We start from the raw sequence: 21,696 nt of genomic DNA, 5'->3' as shown, positions 1-21,696 counted from the left end.
AAACTTCAACATTTTCAACTTTTCTCAAGAGCTAGTGGACAGAATTAAGCAACCAAACGAGGAGTTCATCATCCTTGTTTAGTTAGGGGGCAAGGACCCAAAGTTTTTCAGGTTATGGGCATGACCCCTCCCCCCCCCCCCAAAAAAAAAAAAAAAAAAAAATGGCCTTTACAGGGAAATTGCATCTATTTCTTAATTAACTCATTGTGCAAATATACAGGCAATGTGGGGACTTTTTATAATCTTTGATGTACCTTCTCATAGATGTCTAATAAAGTTGTGTGCAGATTGGCCTGATTCCCTGACTTAGGTTCGATAAACGTTAACTTCAACGTAACGTAACGTAACTTAAGTTCCAACATGCCAGTTGCGCCGTTCATTTATAATAAACCTATTCTCGTTTTCTTCCATAAGAATGCCACTACATGTATTTCTACTGCTATCAGATCTTCATCAGTTATAGTCAACTCTGTGCCAAAGTCAAATTTGTTGAGACTCAAGAGAAAGCTTTGATTTACAATGCATTCTTATATTTCAGGAGTATAACTGTATGGCAAGGATCATGGATTCATTGAGTATCGTTTGAAGACCTTGAGGAGCTATGACACCACTCATCACCTCAGGCAGAGAGAGAGAGTAGTTGCAGCTCCCACCAAGCCCCTGACCGAGCACCATTCCATCGTTAGATTAGAAGCCCAATGAGAAGAGACAGCTACCATCGGTATATAGGTCTAAATACCCTTGCTTTTTCCTCTTTTGAGATACAGTATATGCTCCTCTGACGTTGGAACTTACATTCTTGTTGAAGAGTCAGCCTCATCAGGCTCAGCGGTACTTCAGCATGAAGCTGTTTCCAGGATGTACTGCAGCACTTCAACATTAAAAGTAGAACAGGGCTCGCCGATGAAAAGAGTTTGTTGCATAGAATGTGTGATTGTTAATGCTTTAAATTGTTGATTGTTGTATATACTAGTAACTGAAAATAGTTTTGACTTATATAGTCAAGAAAAAAATCTCCTCTTCATGGCCACATGTCAATCAATACATTCATCTGTAAGGTGTTCCAAGCATGTGAAAGAATGTTTGGCCACACACAGCTTGGCATTCCGCATGATACGAATCTGGCTGCGTTCATGATTAAGCACCCCCTTCTCTCCAGGCAATTCTTTAATAAAACCTTTTTGTGGTCTAATATTCAAGAGAGAAAACTGTTGACAGACACTCATATGTATTTTTTTTTCTTTCTCTCATTTTTTTTTTTTTTTTTTTGGGGGGGGGGAATGCTACAAATAGCAGCTAAATAGTAGAATCTTCCAATGGTCATCCATGCTCTTGGGATGAAGATCATGTCTCCATGTTGTGATTAAGTTACCACATACATTTGTCACCCCTTTGATTAACAGTGATGCAGTACAATATGCATGTGCTCAAATTTATTGCATCCATCTTCTTTGGAGTAGAGGGAAAAAATCTTTTAAAAAAAATAAAACAAAATTGATGGGAATCATTGATCCCTAGGGTTACGGGACCCAGAGTTATTTTGTACATTTTCACCTTTATGTAATTGATGTACTGTACTTTGACAAACTTGTGGGTAGAAGCTCAATTGGTTCAACTTCTTTTTCCACGAAACATCTGCAGCCCATCATTGATAAATCCATGGCATTAGAGTAGATGGAGCCAAATAGATTAGTTCACTAATGTGCCAAGTCAAACTTATGGATAATTCTTCCCTTGACCTCATAACAAATTATTAAGATAACTTGCAACTGACAATCATATTTTATTATAGAGTGTTAGCAGTGATGTCACAATTGCCCACCATAAGGCTGCGTTCACATAGAAGTATACTATTTGGGTATTCGGGGCTCGTTTTCGAGGGCACGCAAATAGCTTGAATCGAACGATAGGATTTCCTAACACCGGTTCACATAAGAGGGCACTATTTGAATGTACCGAATAGCATGGAATAGTGTAGCAAAGTGGGAATCGAGCTTGTTCGATTTTCCCGCAGCGTATACCATCTCACGTTTATGAAATAATGACAATTTTGGTCTGGATTTGCCCTTTAGCAAAAATAAGCATGTAGACTGACATTCTGATGCAGTTTAGAAATTGTTAATAAGATTTGCTGGGATGTAGGAGGAAGAAATCCTCACTGCATGGGATGGCAAGTTGACGGTGAGGGTGATGGTGTACTGGGTGCCCGAATAGCGAATAGCGAATAGCGAATACCGTATACCGTATACTTCTATGTGAACGCAGCCTAATGAAGTCAATTGCCTAAACTGACTAGAAATCAAGACTGCATACAAAAGCTGCAGCAATGTTTACTTCAGGGAAACCTAAGACAAAAAAAAACACCTTTGTTAGAGAGGCATGCATGAATGAATATTGATCGCCTTTGCTATGGAAGCCTCCATTATGGTGGCCAACATGACGTCACATGAAATCACTCTATAAGAAATTCAGTTTGCATGCATTAGTCGTTGCTACATCTGGCAAAACTCGGAAGGATTACAAGTGTTCAATATTGTACAATGATGCCTTATTTAGGTGAAGAAGATCAATGATATGATACATGTTGTGTGAACTGTATTGATTGCAATTCTTTTTCCATAAATAGTAGGCCCGGTTGAGGGGGGGGGGGGGGCTACGAGCCCTCCTCCCCTTTGACATTCCATGCCAAATTTCATGAAGGCATGATTATTTTGTTTGGGGGGTTATTGATTGTAATCAATAACATAAATATTTTCATGCTGGACGTGTCGCTGACAAATTTCATTGAAAAGGCAATGAAGAAACAAAAAGTACGAAACAAAGAAATACATGAGTAAATAGAAAGAAATAGATACTTCAGAATTTTTTGATGGACAGTTTTTTTCTCTTTCATTTGCTATGGACGCTAGAAAGAATATTTACACAAAAAAACAAAAAATGTGCCTTTTTGGAACTTTAATTATGGCAAATGGTCTGATTTCATGCTCAAATTAGCATAATTTAGCCAAGTGACTTTTGTTGTTGTTGAAAATCAACATTACCGTTTTATAGATTATGTCACAGGCAATTTGTGTGTGGATTTTGTAATGATCGCACGGTTGATGGCCGAGGTCTGGGGGTTTCAGGGAGGCCCCCCTCTGGCTCTATCATCTACATAAATACCCCACCTAAAGCCTACTTGAAGTCAAGACCATGCTTCTCTGATCGAGTATGTTTAGATATTTGTGCAATGTACTCAATACTTGTAGAGCATCACTGTGTTACATGACAGAGGATCCAAACTTGATTAACCATGCGGTATTGAAAATTTCTGTATTTTTGTCAATTTTTCAAAGCAATCACAATTCCTGGTACATGTGTAATTGTTTTTGTATTATAATATAGATAATGGTGACTATACTTTGCAAGTCTTTTGTAGCTTATCATTGAACATGCAATAATTATATTCACTTGTAGTCGAAAATTAAACATGTTCAGGAAGGGTACTTGTAAAATTTTTCACTTTTGCACAAACTTTATGAATTTGGCATATTTTCGGGGAAATGTGTGATGCTAATATTTGAAGAGTTTGTTCGCAAAAACCGATATGTCCATTTTTGAAGATTTTGAAGTACGGTCTCTGTCATAAAGTACAAAATGATACCTTTTGAATTATATATTGGTCACTACATATAAAGGTACATTTTTGAAGTTATGATCAAAAGAAGCAAACATTTTCTTATTATTCTCTGTCTTTTTCTTGACCTTTATTCGCAAATATCTCCATTTGGCACATATGGACTTATCAGTTTTTGCAAACAAACTCTTCATTTGTAGAGCTTTGGGAATGACAGCTAGAATAGCATATTTACAAGGACCTTGTGATGATTATGGTGACAGTTGTTCTTAAATGATAAAAATATGTATAATCATTATTGGCCACATAATTCATGGAAAACCAGATACTTAGCACATGAAGACTGTTTGTAATGGTGTACTGCTCTGTAGTTGAAGTTTAAGAGGTATATTCTTTTTTTTTATTTCAGGTGATCCAGTGGACATCACACATTTATTTAATATAGAGAATCAGCTCATAAAAAAAAACATATCATGCGTAGCATTTAGTACATTATCTTCTTATATCCCCCTCAATGCTACTTAAAGAAAGAATAAATTAATAAGAAAGAATGAAACAACAGCCAATTGGATTACTAGCTTATATTTATTCAGTTTCATGTATTGATCCAGCTCGGGTATAAATGACTTTCAAAACTGGAACACAAAGTTGGCAATGCACTGGGCTACCAGTGGTGGATCCTTGGCTTCAAAATACATGCATTGATATTAACAAATATCTATATTATGAACGTTGCTTGCTGTTTTTGTTTGTATTAGTTTGATTGGTATTCATTATTCCAGAAATGGCTACAGACCACCCAGATTATTCCCAAATTCATCACCATTGTCACTTTTTCTTCCAGGGTTGAATAACTAGAGCACTGAGTGCTGTGATAGAGATGTGTGCTCATGTAGAGTGTAATTCCGTTTGGGATTGAAAAAAGATTGAAAAAGGATTGAAAAAAGATTGAAAAAGGAGTGAAAAACCTCCGGAGTTAAAGAAGAGTGAAATGAATAGGAGTGAATTGAGAGTGAGAAAGGAGTGAAAAACGACTGACAAAAGAGTGAAATACGTCAGGAGTGAATTTAGAGTGAGAAAGGAGTGGACATCCCACCAAAAACATTTCCGTCTTTTTTCACTCTCTTTTGGAGTGAAATTTCTGTTCACTCGAAATTCACTCCACTTCTAGTGATCCTTGACGTCACTACCAAGGGGAGTGAAAATCGAGTGAAAATTCACTCTTTCTTTTTTAGAGAGTATAACTATATAAAAATGACTCATTTGAAAAGCGTTTTGAAAGATTAACTAAATCAAATGAACTATCGCGAATTTTAGTGATGTTATCATTAAACTGAGCGATACAATTTTGAAATTGAGCGGGAAAACCTATATTAATAACAATGATAATAATACATTACATTTGTAATTCGCTTAATACAATGTTTCTAAGCGCACAGGGAAAAGACGAAAGGAAAGATGAAAAATGAGGGAAAACAGACACATGAAAACACAAGTGAGAATAGCACGACATAAATCAATGTGTACCAGTCATTAAACACATACAATAATTGAATTACACTCACCACATTAACTTAGGGAAGCAATCAATATGGGAAAAGATGAGTTTTAAGAAGTGCCTTGAATAATTCTAAGACTATTCTACTGATGGGGCTTGTCGTATATGAATGGGTAGATTGTTCTAAAGCTTGGGTGCAATAACTGCGAATGAGCGTTCTCCATAGCGTGTCTTAGTGCGAGGTCCGGGTAACAGTTGAAGATGGGCAGTAGCATGGGAGCGCAGGCGTCTATAGATGCAGAAGAAGTTGATGAGGATCGGAGAGAGATTAGGTTCTGTAAGTATGAAGGGGGCTTGGTTATGGATAGCTTTGTAGACAAGGAGAAGAACTTTGAAGATAACACGTTCCTTTATTGGCAACCAATGAAGTGACTGGATAATTGGGGTAATGTGTTCAAACTTCTTGGAACGTGTGACTGCTCTGGTGGCGGTGTTCTGGATGCGTTGAAGGGGTGCAATATGGGATTGGGGTAAACCGGCTAGGAGACTGTTACAGTGTACAATAATCAAGGTGAGATGACACGAATGCATGGATAAGCTTTTCTGTGGCAGAAGCGTCGAGGTACTTGCGGATCCTGTTAATCCTAGCTATCCCCCACGAAGCATAATCAATTTATTATAATTAGTTATTATTATTATTATTATTATTATTATTATCATTATTATCATCATTATTACTACTGCTACTACTACCACTATTATATATATATATATATATATATATATATATGTATATATATATATGTATATATATATATGTACATATATATATATATATATATATATATATATATATATATATCCGAAAGCCATCATACTAAACAAGCCCATAAGATTCACTCAAATAGAATTCATAAGAATTATATCTGCATTCTACAATAGCGATCTTTGAAGCTTATCTCTTTTTATCTCGTAGAAGCAATTTAAACTTTTCTTGTTCTTTATGGCCTTCTGCCCTGAGCCAACATAATTGCTCAAGCAAAAGGTCAACAACTATTTAATTCTCAAAACAACAGCGAGTGTGTGTTTTCTGCTGCATAACATTTGCTCCGGCGAAAATTGCTTCCATAAAAATCTACAAGCTTAGCCAAACACTTAAAAACCTACCCACAAACATAACCTTAACCCTAATCCAGTCCTCACATCAAACTAAACCTAAAACCCTATCACAACCCTAACTCTAACCCTAAGCTGGGAAGTCAGAAGATTAGACCGAGCAATTGTCGCAGGAGCAAATTTTGTGTCACCTAATTTTCTAATGGTTTCTCGACCTCTTCCCAACTGTCGTCCACAAGATGAGACCTGAAAACGTGTATGAAAATATAGAACATTTCTGGAATGTTTCACAATTTATGGATGTTACTTACTCTTACATACAATAGTAACGAAAGAGTCCAGTCACCTCCTTCTTGCCAGTAAGTTCCACAGGCAGGAATTCACTGAGTTAATGCTAGGTAGGGCAAGCCTTATGGCTGTTACGAGCAACTTTTGTTAACAAAGCATGCATAACATTTTGGTACATTATTTATGGAATTACTGAAACTGTATGCCAAACTGCCATGAGCGAGGGAGCTAGCTGCTTTTTTTAAAATCAAATTTATCATTATTCTTCACGGAATAATGTTTACCATTATTACTGTTTATAGCATTCTTCTTCTTCTTCTCCTTCTTCTTCCTTTTTTTTTCTTCTTTCATGTACCGTTATCGTTATCTTGCCTATCATCGAAACCCAGCTGTATAATCATCATCTTCCCCCTATTCTGTTTCGTCTTTGCTTTTTTCACTGAATTGAAAAGCAACTAAATTGTCATAATGCCATGGATTTTTCACCGCACCACTTGCGTATAACAGTACAATTTTATTGTATGTCCATCAAACCCACCCTTGTACTGTCACGTCGCACAACCATCCGAGTTTAGCTTCATGGTTAAACTGGTATCGGGAATCGGGATTATCTTTAAGGTTCAAGGTTAAGTCTCGAAAGAGACGTATAAACGGATTGAGGGATCAGCTAGGAAGGTCCCGTCCGAATATTCGGTGATCACACGCTGTTATAGGTCTAATTCGCTTCCTGAGAGTTTTTGATTAGTTATGCGTTTCCAGTGACAGGTCTGTTATTGCAATTCGCCAAGCAATGAACATATCTTTTCATTGTACTCAATGACGGGGTCCAAGGGGGTCCCCCTTTATATAAAATACTTCCTCTTTGATTAAACAAAGGGCGTTTGATCTTTCGCATGAATGCTTCAGGTGAGGCACCAGCGACCAACGTACAGCAAAAAAAAAGGGGGGGGGCAGCGAACAATAACCACCTTAGGTCTGTTGTCCTCCTACACTACAGCAACGATAGCAATCACTGTAACTCCTCAAATAGAGAACGCTGCGCTTGAAGAATACCACAGCTCAGCGACGATGCATTATGTCAACCCGTAATGCGCATAGTACGGTAGTATGTTCGACTGCAGCTTGAGCACCAAGCTGTATGCTCGCGCCATGGTATACCAGAACTGACGACGCTGGCTGGTGGACAAACGCTCGTTGTACGATACGGTTAGTGTCACTCTCGCCAATGGTACGTAGAATGTGATGAAAACTGATTGCTGACTGATCATTCCCCTTCTTCCCTGTTGAGGGAAGCCAGAAAGGGCAAGGGGGCGACCACGCTCTGTGATCTGTAGCTGTCATGTCCCCGTGGTGACAAAACATGGCAACGTCGTCTTTTCATCTCCCTGCACTGAACGTTCTTCATTATTTGTAAAGGCAGAGCTGAAAGGCACTACCTCACAAACCAAACGTTGACGGTTTTACGACATGCGAGAATGGTGCTGTGGACAACGTGCAGACGAGTCATGAAGTGGATGGCAAAGGTATAGTATCCAAAATCCCAATTATATTTCAATGTGTGCTGTTTTCAAGGCCATGTGTTCAGCCAGGAAGTTTGATTACAGCCGCCCTGGTTCGATCAGCTGTCATCCATGACACGATGATACGGCTCACAAAGCAGCAGCTCCAATTGGATGTATAAACGGTCACTCCATGACACTGTCCCAAGTACATTATGAGACGATATCGTTTTCGATGAAATTTATAATCTATAGTGAGTGTAGTGTCGACTTTTCGTTTCATTGTTTGCGTATAGACCCATTTGTTTTGGGAATAGACTGAGAATAAAATCACGGCAAATGTGCACTAAAAGTGCGCAATTGCCAAAATGGCAAACATTCACGCTTTTGAGATTTTGTGTACACGTCGTGGCTGTTCTTGTAAGTGCGTATGCATACCCTTTATTTTATGATATTACAGTATTTTATCACTTGTGGGTAGACATTATGCAGTATACAAGATATAGATTCATCATGCCCATGCACGTACTTGCCATATTCAGTTGGCAAATCATTGGCATGATTAAGCTTTCTGGCGTAATTTGCACCTCTTTTTAAACATCTATTATCAGTACAAATTAAGCGGTTTTTCCCGTAATGATTTTTCTTTTCCTTGTTATTGTTTTGTTTCCATTTTTATTCTTTTGTTTTTACTCTTTGTTTCGGTTTCAAATATTGATTTTCCTCTTTGCTTTGTTTTCGGCTCAATTGTCAAAATATCTAGCACAAAATGTCGTTCTCTCGTTCACACGGCATCTACAGTACCTCATATTGGCTATGCATGTTGCACGTGTGCAGGACTACAGGATGTCGTATACCACGCGATCGCAAGTTCTATGACGGTATAGATGAATCATCGTGACCACGAGTGATTCCAATTGTAGTGTCAGTCTTCTTACTGATATCTGAGCTAATGGTGCTCATCGGTTGGATCATGTCAAGGGTAATTTGTAGGCCCTATACATTTTATAATTTTTCTTAATTTCGACAAAATGAAGGTGTAGTTGGTACAGATAGTATAGATAGAAATATAGTCTTTCAATGCCTGAGTTTACTTTATGAACTTGATATCTAGAGAAAATCAAACAAACCGTGATTTGTCAATGGTGGCTCTGAAGACGGAGGGGGGCGTATAAATGTCTTAAATATGAAAGTAAGAGATGAAAACGGTGGTAGGTAGTTTATACCAGTCCTTACAGATGTTATTATTATTATCATTTTATTTGGCAGAAAACATACAATACATAATCAATTGCAAAACTCAAAATAATTCAATACAATACAAAAATACCTAAACACTGAATGCACCCGAGGGGCTGCCAGGCATTGGGCAAAGTTAACTAAACTGTAGTCCGCGGACCGCCCTAACCTATATCCCTTCCAGACGGAACCAGCGTTACAGATTTATGTGCCACTGATTATCATAATAAAATATTCATAATTGTGCCTTTTAAAATCTCTTGCATAAAAATACAAGCTATGTAAAAATCCTTTTATATTTCACAATTTATCAAATCACAGTTTACAAACTGATGATCACACCGATAAAAGGGTGACATAGTTACAAAACAGATCCCTTTACTCTCCCAAGCCTCCCCTCACACACTCCCCAAATTAAAAATCCTATCTCGTATTTCCTCACAAATCTATCTATTATATCTATATTTATTCATTAAGATAAAAACCCTGGATAGGCGTCTTTAACCCCCTTCCCCCACAAACACCCCCAATCCAAAATTCATTAAAAAAATCAAAGTGATTTAGAAACACAAACTGAAACTACAAAATACAATATCTGCGATGTACACTTTGTACGGGTTACACTGCACACAATAGCGATGTGCAGAAGTCGTTTGCAATGAGAAGTCTCAATAATCTGCTTCCGGGAAACTTTGTGGTGGTATATCCTGCTGCAATTAATGTAAAGATATTTTACAATTTGAAAGTCAACTCATTATGTATAGTCTGTGGGAATCTCGCAGACTTTTATATTCATGTATAAAGCCCAAATATAGGGATTCCAGCAGGGATCGTGTTAATTGGACAATCCTCTGTATTCACGGATTGTGACGGGATTTTCAGAGAGAATTACAGCATATAGAATAGTGTTTTCAACTTGGTCTAGCCCCGGCGCACCTCAAGTACATTAAGAATTGTCCCATGATAAGCCAGGGATATCGACGTTAATCTACACCCTGTTTTTCAAATATAATGGAATTCTGTGTTAGGATTTCGGAATAAGATGTAAAATAATCGGTAGGTTCCCATGGAGCTGCATAACATGTATACATTGGATACGTACATTTGTACATTGTCCTGTCTTCTAACCCGAAGGATCTCTATGTTGATACGACTAAGGGACCATTGGCGGCTTAAAGCCCCCCCCCCCCCCCCCCCCAAAAAAAAAAAAAAAAAAAATGATGGCTGCTAGAATGACGGTTGAAATCGATTATTTCTTTATATAGTGATATGCATTGTATTTCCGTAACATTTGGTAAAAGAATCGAAAGGAAGATTTTATCGTATTTTTGATCCGTTTTGAGGTTGCTGAACCGGAATCTGATTCAGTTGTTTCGAGAGACAACTCTCGCATTCTTGAGGATTTGGGGATATTCAAGATAGATGGCCGCCGAAAACTGAAATTCTATTCAAGTATTTCCTTATGAATGACGACAAAATCGAAAGTGAAGTGATGATTTTACCCTATGTCAACATACATGTACAGTATGTGCTGATTCCGAATCTGGTTGATGCGAATCTTGCATCCGCGAGGGTTTTGAGATACTCAAAATTTTTGATGGCCATTTTCGTGGCCTGTTGAATACGTATAGTCTTACAGGCCTGTCTCTAAACCAAGGAGGTACAGTACCTCCTTGCTGTAAACCTCAAGAGAGCTGCATCCAACAGAGAAAGGAGCGCTTACAAAATAGACGTGGACTTTTAGCTACTCCAACTGTCATTCAATGACGTTGTCATGACAACGCCCTGGGAACACCTTACTACCACAAAATGTACGTGTTTTTATGATTGTCGATGTGATAGCCTCAACCCTTCTATAGCTAAAAATAGCTGCAATAAGTTTTTTTTTTTTGTTAAACAAACAAAGCCAAAGGGGAGGAAAGACTGACCAGCTAAAACAGGAGATCTGTTTGCAATCCACACACTGCCCGTGGGGTCTGATTTAGTTTGTCGATTTAGTCTTGTACCCCTGAAAGAGATTCTTCAATGATTGTATGTCCTCAGCAATCGTTGGATTTGTGCATGCAGAATACAGAAAGATAAGAGTTCTCGGGCTTCCAAAGTTCACTCTTTCTGTTTTCGTGCTGCGAAGAAGTTTTTCAGAAGTTTGTAAGTTGTACCATGGAGCCACGATAGCTGCATGGTTGTGCTTAACGGCCACATGAATCAAATCAGTTCTAACCAGTTCAGCTTTTGACACACGTATAAATGCTTGGTATCATATTTTTGGGTTGATTACTTTTTGTGCCTTGGTGTAATAGCAGGCACAGGGAAAAAAATGACGTGACACAAAATATACGATCAGAAAAGAGCATTTTTAAGTTATACGTATCATAAATTTGAATCACAGACATCTCCGTAGAGCGTACTTATATTTGTAGGGGGTTTTGTCACTTCAATTACCACTTTTGACGGAAATTATACAAACGCAAACTGGAAATGAAACTAAGCAGCTGAATCGTATGAGGCACATGTTGGGTTCAGAGAAGTGTACGCGATATCGGCATCGTAATGAAAATCAAACACAGCCTGCATTCCGGCGCCTGTTTCACACAATATGATATGTCTTTTTTTAATTGAAAGTAATTTGATATTATTCACATAATATAGTTTGCTTTCTTAGGACGTCGAGAGGTTTCGAGGAGGAGACAGGTGCAAGATTCAAGCACCAAGTGTCAACATCCCCTTGTATGTGACACATTATCGTAATCAACAATGCCTATCAAATTATATACTTTATTTCCGCCAAACATTGGCGCAACTTTACTGAATCTTAACTCACTGTGACGTCACAGATTGCGTAATTCGGCCATATTTCGGTCATTGCAATGACTATGTCAGGGGCGTCACCAGCTTTTTTTTCAAGGGGGTGCGTTTTGACAGTAAATGTAAACTGTGAGATTTTTTATTTGATTTATTGGCTCCTGTGTCATCATGTACATTTACACATACTCTATATATTGTACATAATACATGTGACTGTATACATACACGAATCTTTCGCTATACGTTTATGAAGGACTATTAATACGGGGGTACATTATGTGACGGTGTGAGATCCTCGGCGATGATCTATTCCGCTTCTTGTTGCGGAGGGTGTGGGAGGGGGATACCCCCTCCCACGGTAGGAACTTTTTGTAAAAACAAGAGTGTAAAAGTCGCGCTTATAGAGCATAGTAAAAATAAATATATACATGTACTATTATATGAAGGACTATTACGGGGGTACATATTATGTGACGGTGTGGGGTGAGAAGCAACCGAGCGGGAGAGGGTGTAGGAGGGGGATACCCCTCCCACGGAGGGACTTTGTGAAAAGAAAAAAAAAAAGAGAATTGCACAACAATTAAATGCGAGCGAGCGGAGCGAGCGAGCTTGAACATTTTGATATTTTACAATCCCAAACTGCGGTTTGTAGCTATATTTTTTCGCTTTGGAAATGAAGGGGGCGCACCGGGCGCAACTGCTGGCAATTGCTGGCAGCAACATGAGGATAATGGCATAACGATTAAATGCGAGTGAGCGTAGCGAGCGAGCTTGAAAATTTTGACATTTTATTTTTACACTCCAAAAACTGCCGTTTTTAGCGCTGTCTTTTAGCTTTGGAGATTAAAGGGGGGGGGGGGGGAATGGCGCACCGGGCGCAACTGCTGGCAATTACTGGCAGCAACGTCAGGAAAATGGCACAACGATAAAATGCGAGCGAGCGAAGCGAGCGAGCTCGAAAATTTTGGCATTTTACAGTAAACTAAAAATATCGTTTTTAGCTACATCTTTTCGCTTTGAAAAATTAAGGGGGGGGGGGGCGCACCGGGCGCAACTGCTGGCAATTACTGGCAGTATATGATAATAATAACAATAATAATAATAATAATAATAATAATAATAATAATAATAAAAATAATGATAATAATAAACCATTTTTATAGAGCGGAAATTACATTCAAGTCTCTAAGCGCTTTTAGAAATGAGAAAAGACAGATTATACATGTGTAAGAACTCAAAATACAAAGTAGAAAATTACATATATATCAACTTAAAACACATCATTAAACAATTTACAGAACAATGGTTACTTTACAAACAAATGAGACTTCAATAAAGACTTGAACTGATCTAATGATGAACTTTCTCTGATGTCATTGGGGAGCTGATTCCAAAGTTGAGGTATTGAATATTGAAATGATCGTTGACCATATGACTTAGTCATCAGGAGAATGGCAAAGCGATTAAATGCGAGCGAGCTTGAAAATTTTGACATTTTACAGGCAAAAAAAAATACCGTTTGTAGCTATATTTTTTCGCTTTGGAAATTAGGCCGGGCGCACCGGGAGCAACTGCTGGCAATTACTGGCAACAACATCAGGAGAATGGGATAACGATTAAATGCGAGCGAGCGGAGCAAGCGACCTTGAAAATTTTGATATTTTACTGTCAAAAAAAAACTGACGTTTGTAGCTATATTTCTTCGCTTTGGAAATTAAGGGAGGCGCGCAGGGCGCAACTGCTGGCAATTATACTGTCAGTAACATCAGGAGAATGGCATAACAATTATAGCTTGAAAATTTTGACACAGTCAAAAAACTGCCGTTTGTAGCTATATTTTTTCGTTTTCGAAATTAATGGGGGGCACCGGACGCGACTGCTGGCATTTACTGGCAGGAACATCAGGAGAATGGCATAACTATCATATCGTCTGTATCACTTCAGTCTATTAATTTTCCTTACAACGTTTTTGTTACCCCAAGGTTCCACAATATATGTTTTCTCAGTTTACTTTGTTTTGATTATGCAACCTTATTCTATGTTACCAAAGAAAGTGAAATGTTTATGTTCTTTTCGAAAAATGATATAAAGTTTGAATTGGATTGAATTGAATTGATTAAAATGCGAGCGAGCGGAGCGAGCGAGCTTGAAAATTTTGACATTTTATTTTTACACTCCAAAAACTGCCGTTTTTAGCGCTGTCTTTTAGCTTTGGAGATTAAAGGGGGGGGGGGAATGGCGCACCGGGCGCAACTGCTGGCAATTACTGGCAGCAACGTCAGGAAAATGGCACAACGATAAAATGCGAGCGAGCGAAGCGAGCGAGCTCGAAAATTTTGGCATTTTACAGTAAACTAAAAATGTCGTTTTTAGCTACATCTTTTCGCTTTGAAAATTAAGGGGGGGGGGGGCGCACCGGGCGCAACTGCTGGCAATTACTGGCAGTATATGATAATAATAATAATAATAATAATAATAATAATAATAATAATGATAATAATAAACCATTTTTATAGAGCGGAAATTACATTCAAGTCTCTAAGCGCTTTTAGAAATGAGAAAAGACAGATTATACATAATGTGTAAGAACTCAAAATACAAAGTAGAAAATTACATATATATCAACTTGAAACACATCATTAAACAATTTACAGAACAATGGTTACTTTACAAACAAATGAGACTTCAATAAAGACTTGAACTGATCTAATGATGAACTTTCTCTGATATCATTGGGGAGCTGATTCCAAAGTTGAGGTATTGAATATTGAAATGATCGTTGACCATATGACTTAGTCATCAGGAGAATGGCAAAGCGATTAAATGCGAGCGAGCTTGAAAATTTTGACATTTTACAGGCAAAAAAAAATACCGTTTGTAGCTATATTTTTTCGCTTTGGAAATTAGGCCGGGCGCACCGGGAGCAACTGCTGGCAATTACTGGCAACAACATCAGGAGAATGGGATAACGATTAAATGCGAGCGAGCGGAGCAAGCGACCTTGAAAATTGTGATATTTTACTGTCAAAAAAAAAACTTACGTTTGTAGCTATATTTCTTCGCTTTGGAAATTAAGGGAGGCGCGCAGGGCGCAACTGCTGGCAATTATACTGTCAGTAACATCAGGAGAATGGCATAACAATTATAGCTTGAAAATTTTGACACAGTCAAAAAACTGCCGTTTGTAGCTATATTTTTTCGTTTTCGAAATTAATGGGGGGGGGGGCACCGGACGCGACTGCTGGCAATTACTGGCAGGAACATCAGGAGAATGGCATAACTATCATATCGTCTGTATCACTTCAGTCAATTAATTTTCCTTACAACGTTTTTGTTACCCCAAGGTTCCACAATATATGTTTTCTCAGTTTACTTTGTTTTGATTATGCAACCTTATTCTATGTTACCAAAGAAAGTGAAATGTTTATGTTCTTTTCGAAAAATAATATAAAGTTTGAGCTGGATTGAATTGAATTGATTAAAATTCGAGCGAGCGGAGCGAGCGAGCTTGAAAATTTTGACATTTTACAGTCTAAAAACAGCCGTTTGTAGCTATTCCATTTCGCTTTGGAAATTAAGGGGGGGGTGCGCACCGGGTGCAACTGCTGGCAATTTAATACTGGCAGCAACATCAGGAGAATGACATAGCGATTAAATACGAGTGAGCGGAGCGAGCGAGCGTGAAAATTTTGACATTTTACAGTCCAAAAACTGCCGTTTGTAGCTTTGTTTTTTTTTTTTTCGTTTTGGAAATTAAGGCGGGCGGTGCGCCAATGGTAGTCAAGGATGTTGGTTTATGTTCATGATTGGGGGAGGTATGACCAGCGAGGAGGCATCGAAGTGACCAAGCGGGGGAAGGATATCCAAAATCTGCACTTTAGAGCATCCCCTAATTGTTTGTGTTTGTGTGTGTGCGTTTCATACATGGAAAAGTTGGGAAATAGCCCAGATCAAGTCTTATTATTGGCAATGCAAGGCATTTTAATGTTTTATAGACTATAGTATGTAAAGCAACACTCAATGATCTAGCTTTGATATAACGAAGTGTAAGGTACAGAGGTGTACATTCTCATCACATTGCGCAACATTGCAGCGACTCTTTGCCGTTCGGATGTTCTGAGTACACTGCTCCATCCTCTTTATCATTCAGAATGCCAAACAGGAATCAGACGCTGAATCACAATCTTTTGTCGGCTCCGGGCTTTTTGAACAATGTTTCACACTATTGATGCCTCTTTAATTATGGTTAAAAGAAATCTTAGAGAAAAAAAAAAAATTTCTTGCTCACCCTTTCATGTCAATTTCAAAAGCAGTTTACTAATCCTTGAATTACCATTTTCATATTTTTTTTTTGCTACCAGCGGATTGCCCCCCCCCCCCCCCCAGTTACGCCATTGATTGGAGACCTATAAGGGGGGAGGAGGGTGTGGGCGGGGTATCTACGTCCCATGCGACGGAGCTTTTGCATTTTCTGAATTGATAATCCGTTGTACAATGAATGAAATATACCTTACGTATACAGTACGGTCGATAGATATATAGTAAACACTGTATGTATAGCATCAGTGCTGCCAGGGCCGGGGTGCGATTGTTGTTGTTTTGTTTTGTTTTGTTTTTTCTCCTGGTGCAAAAAAAAAAAAAAAAAAAAAGAACAATTACTATTTAGCGTCCGGCGTTAAGTTTTTTTTTTTTTTTTTTTTTTTTTTTGGAGGTTCTGAAGGGGGGTGCGTTCGCACCCAGCGCACCCCCCCTGGTGACGCCCATGTATGTTCTTAGAAATCCGAATCAAATCAATATTATCGCGCAAGTAGAACCGTCAACTAATACTAGTACTGGAGAAGACGAAACTAGTTCTTCTTATGAAGTCTCTGTGGTCTTTGTGTAAACTAAATCAAACCGTGGTAATTCTGTCATATTTTACTCTGTTTTTAATGCCAAGTGAGATGTTGCAATTGTTTGTGATGACTTAGTAGGCCTACATGCCACTATTGCAAAGTGACATAATTTGGAAAATTCTACTCTGTCTTCCAATTCATCTGTAAAGCTCAGTGAGATGAATTCAGCAGTCCATCAAAAGATAATACAATGTATGTGGCCTTGCACGCACAGAACAGAAAGTATGAAAGTACTATTTAAAACGTGCAGTACCATCACACTTCACTTCTTGAAAGATTTAAAAAGTGCCTTGGCAAATGTCCAAAAAAGGCGATAGCGGATGAGTGAAATTTAATCTCTCCGAGAATCATGTAATTCAAACAGTGATCTCTCATTATAGAATCGAATGACACCGACACCGGCAATTTTACATTCTCACAGTTTAATTTTTCCTGCACATCTTGGGAATTTGCAACCCAGCGGTATGGATTCCAAACGGCATGCATGGATCATTGGATATAGATTTCTAATGAAAAGAGCAGGTGAACAAATATGACTCGTTCCCGGGAATTGCCACAGGTGGACGCTTGGAGTTAGAAACGCGACAAGACAAACGCGCTCCAGTAAAACTCAGCGTTCCTCACCATACACACCAACCCATGAGACGTGCATTTCGACACGGTCAATATGCCATTTCGTGTGTGTGTGTGTGTGTGTGTGTGTGTGTGTGTGTGTGTGTGTGTGTGTGTGTGTGTGTGTCATCATAGGACATTGCATGGACATGATAATCTTAGTTATGCTCAGTTAGGAATAGGACAAGGTTCATTTCATTTTCTTTTTGTTAAGCAGTGATTGACAGATGATGTCATCTTCATATCTTGGTTTGAAAGCTTCATGTGTGTGTGGGGGGGGGGAGGATGGGAGTGGCAGCTCGATTCAAGTATCAGGGAGAAAATGTAGAACCCATTACATTAAAGCCAACTCATATTTTTCGTATGTCATGCAGAACCGTCGTTTTTTGCTCTGAAATAAACACAATATGCGTAAGAAATATGTTATGAATATGACTTTGTTACAGTGTATGACACGATGTACAGCTGTAAGTAAAGTGATGGACGACAATGCGAAATATTAACCAATGCGCTTCGCAGGAAGTACAGTGTAATACTTGCTCATAAGTCCTGGAGCATAGCGGTCGTGGTCGTGGATTTTTTTTTTCTAATGCACATAGATTACAATGTATCGGGCCTCAGCAGTATCCATAGCGCGTGAGTTTCCGTGTATATTATAATTCAATAGTTTCTTCAGGACATTATTTGTCTTGTTTGCTAAGTCATAGATCAACACTTGCGATCTTAACAAGTTTGTTTTGTAGAGAGAGACTAATTGAAGAAACTTACACCTGAACCTTATATCTTGCCTTGTCCGCCTTGGATTAACATAACAGTGTCGGAATTTCGGAGCTTGGGTATTTGGCAACCATTGTTAGCCTGAAGGAAGTGTCGCTGCCAGGAGAGCGGTAGATGACAGGTTCGAGTCCCACTGGTTCCTTTTTTTCCGACATGCTTGTTTCTAGTAATTTAAAGATAATCAGTTGCGATCTTAACAAATTTAATTTGTAGAGGGAGACTAATTGAAGAAACTTACACATGAACCTTCACCCCTCTGAATACAAAAATATCTTTCTTTCAGTCTATTCAATAGTATTTGAAAAATGTCCTTCGTTGGACGTAGTCAGCAACGCATTACGCTTGGAGACTACTGATCAGATACTGCATTGCAAGCTAAAAGTAGTTTTTGAGTTTGTTATACAATTTAACAAGACGTGACTTTGGACAGGAGCTGAGCTTGCGTCATACCGTGAGGGGGTTCTGCAAGGGGGGGGGGGGGGGTGGAATACCACCTTCCCAGTACAACTAACCACGACAGTGAAAGACCAGCACCATCCGAGACTTACCCCAAAAGTCCTGAAAAGACAATGACTATCATTATGATACAGTTTCCATTTCAGCCATGTCTTCAAATGGTGCAGAAAAAAGAAACACAAAACAAAAACGGTACAGGAGAGTAAACAGGGGTTAAATACGTGACTGATAGGAAAATGTCGTCGAGTTAACGACTTGTCGTATGAAGGTTAAAAGAGTTTTAATGACATCTATTGGAAGCCTGATTGAAACTTGTCTTTTGATATCACTCGATCTATATGACTGCAGGCAAGATGCTTCGTGATGACAGTTTACCGTACTATTGGCACGAACGATCGTGTCATAAATTTCCGTCGCTCATCGTTAGAATTTGCTTTTAGATCTTGAAAGGCAGGCTATCAGAACAATATGTATACGACAATAATCTTCAGCTCCTGTTTTAGATAATACGATGAAGACAATGCGATGTCTGCGCAAAGGATAGTGTGAGACACCGCAAATTAATGGAAAGGGTTTACGTGAGCAACGTGCCTCACCCATTGTGATACCATATAGTAGACATTTACATTGCTACGTCAAGTGGTGAATTGACAACAACGGAGACCTATTGTTTGCTTAATGGATGACCTTAGAAACTTTGATATGATATAGTGCCAATCGTATTTGTGTAAAAATTGTTTCATCTGCTTGTACATCAGTGTAGGCTGCGTTCACATATAAGTATACGGTATACGGTATTCGCTATTCGCTATTCGTTATTCGCTATTCACCATCACCCGCACCATCAACTCCCTATCCCATGCAGTGAGGATTTCTTCCTCCTACACAATCATCCCAGCAATCTTAACATTTTCTAAACTGCATCAGATGTCAGTCGACATGCTTACTTTTGCTAAAGGGCAAATCCAGACCAAAATTTTCATCATTTCATAAACGAAAGATGGTATACGCTGCTCGAAAATCGAACAAGCGCGAATTCCCACTATGCTATACTATTCGCAGCTATTCGGCATTTTCGAATAGTGCCCTCTTATGTGACCCGGTGTTTAGAAATCCTATCATTCGATTCAAGCTATTCGCCTGCCCTTGAAAATGCGCACCATACCCGAATAGTATACTTCTATGTGAACGCAGCCTGAGAGACACAGTTTCATATTGCTGTGGCTGATCAAGATAGTCAGGGATAAACAGAGAGAGAAAAAAATTTGCCGCACAATAGTGCAATTTTTATTTATTACACTTTAGTTCCTTTATTTGGAAGGATGTCCAGGAAGTGTTCAGAAATTTGGTTTTGCAGACAACAATCGAAACAAGCTGCTACATTACAAAAGGTTGAAAAGAGATTAGCAATAAACAAAACGAGTGCATGGTGCTACTTTGATAAACTGCTGAAAGCTTTTCCAGTAGGAAAATGCTTTGACTCCAATTAGGTCAAAATAATATGTAAATGCATCTGATTTGGCACATAATTTGTGCATTTCAAAAGAATTAGTTCACCAAGATTCAGAGGATAACGGATAAATAGACAATAGGTACATGTATTATTATACATTTGAATATACTTATGTAAACTGAAACCAAGTTCATGCTGTGTCAACAGTGATTTCGGCACACAAATCTTCGACTTTCGAGCGATTCGCCGTACCTCAAGTGTCCACTCGAGATAGAGCGAATCACTCGAAAATTTGTGCGCCGAATACATACAGTATGAACTTTGGTTCAATTTTGTTTTTGATGATATTATCACACCAACACGTGGACCACTTACCCAACATCCATCTATCTACCTATATATATATATATATATATATATATATATATATATATATATATATATATATATATATAATATACTATGATATGAATGAGAAAAATATAGTAATATGTATTTAAGATAAAAATGAGATATAAAGGATTAGTAAAAATTGTTTCATCTGCTTTTAGGCTGCGTTCACATATAAGTATACGGTATACGGTATTCGCTATTCGCTATTCGTTATTCGCTATTCACCATCACCCGCACCATCAACTCCCTATCCCATCCAGTGAGGATTTCTTCCTCCTACACAATCATCCCAACATTTTCTAAACTGCATCAGAATGTCAGTCGACATGCTTATTTTTGCTAAAGGGCAAATCCAGACCAAAATTTTCATCATTTCATAAACGAAAGATGGTATACGCTGCTCGAAAATCGAACAAGCGCGAATTCCCACTATGCTATACTATTCGCAGCTATTCGGCATTTTCGAATAGTGCCCTCTTATGTGACCCGGTGTTTAGAAATCCTATCATTCGATTCAAGCTATTCGCCTGCCCTTGAAAATGCGCACCACACCCGAATAGTATACTTCTATGTGAACGCAGCCTGAGATACACAGTTTCATATTGCTGTGGCTGATCAAGATAGTCAGGGATAAAAAGAGAGAGAGAAAAAATTTGCCTCACAATAGTGCAATTTTTATTTATTACACTTTAGTTCCGTTATTTGGAAGGCTGTCCAGGAAGCGTTCAGAAATTTGGTTTTGCAGACAACAATCGAAATATAGCTGCTACATTACAAAAGGTTGAAAAGAGATTAGCAATAAACAAAACGAGTGCATGGTGCTACTTTGATAAACTGCTTAAAGCTTTTCCAATAGGAAAATGCTTTGACTCCAATTAGGTCAAAATAATATGTAAATGCATCTGATTTGGCACATAATTTGTGCATTTCAAAAGAATTAGTTCACCAAGATTCAGAGGATAACGGATAAATAGACAATAGGTACATGTATTATTATACATTTGAATATACTTATGTAAACTGAAACCAAGTTCATGCTGTGTCAACAG

At 38.4% G+C, this 21,696-nt stretch overlaps 1 protein-coding gene across 1 annotated transcript in view; it reads left to right on the top strand.

Moving 5' to 3' along the window:
• The first annotated feature begins 7,612 nt into the window (after positions 1-7,612).
• The window catches only part of LOC139719447 (alpha-N-acetylgalactosaminide alpha-2,6-sialyltransferase 3-like), a 33,741-nt gene continuing 19,657 nt past the window's right edge, over positions 7,613-21,696 (top strand). Inside the window, exon 1 of the mRNA XM_071630861.1 lies at positions 7,613-8,041. Within this exon, the coding sequence (XP_071486962.1) occupies positions 7,994-8,041 (48 nt within the window). The 5' untranslated portion in view covers positions 7,613-7,993. The remainder of the gene's footprint in view (positions 8,042-21,696) is intronic.

The sequence above is a fragment of the Diadema antillarum genome, unplaced genomic scaffold (assembly GCF_040938485.1).
Source record: "Diadema antillarum isolate AM-2024a unplaced genomic scaffold, OU_Dant_1.0 scf00000110, whole genome shotgun sequence".
In the NCBI taxonomy this organism is placed as follows: domain Eukaryota; kingdom Metazoa; phylum Echinodermata; class Echinoidea; order Diadematoida; family Diadematidae; genus Diadema; species Diadema antillarum.
Note: the sequence above shows the minus strand (reverse complement) of the source record. Positions and strands in the feature narration are given on the sequence as shown.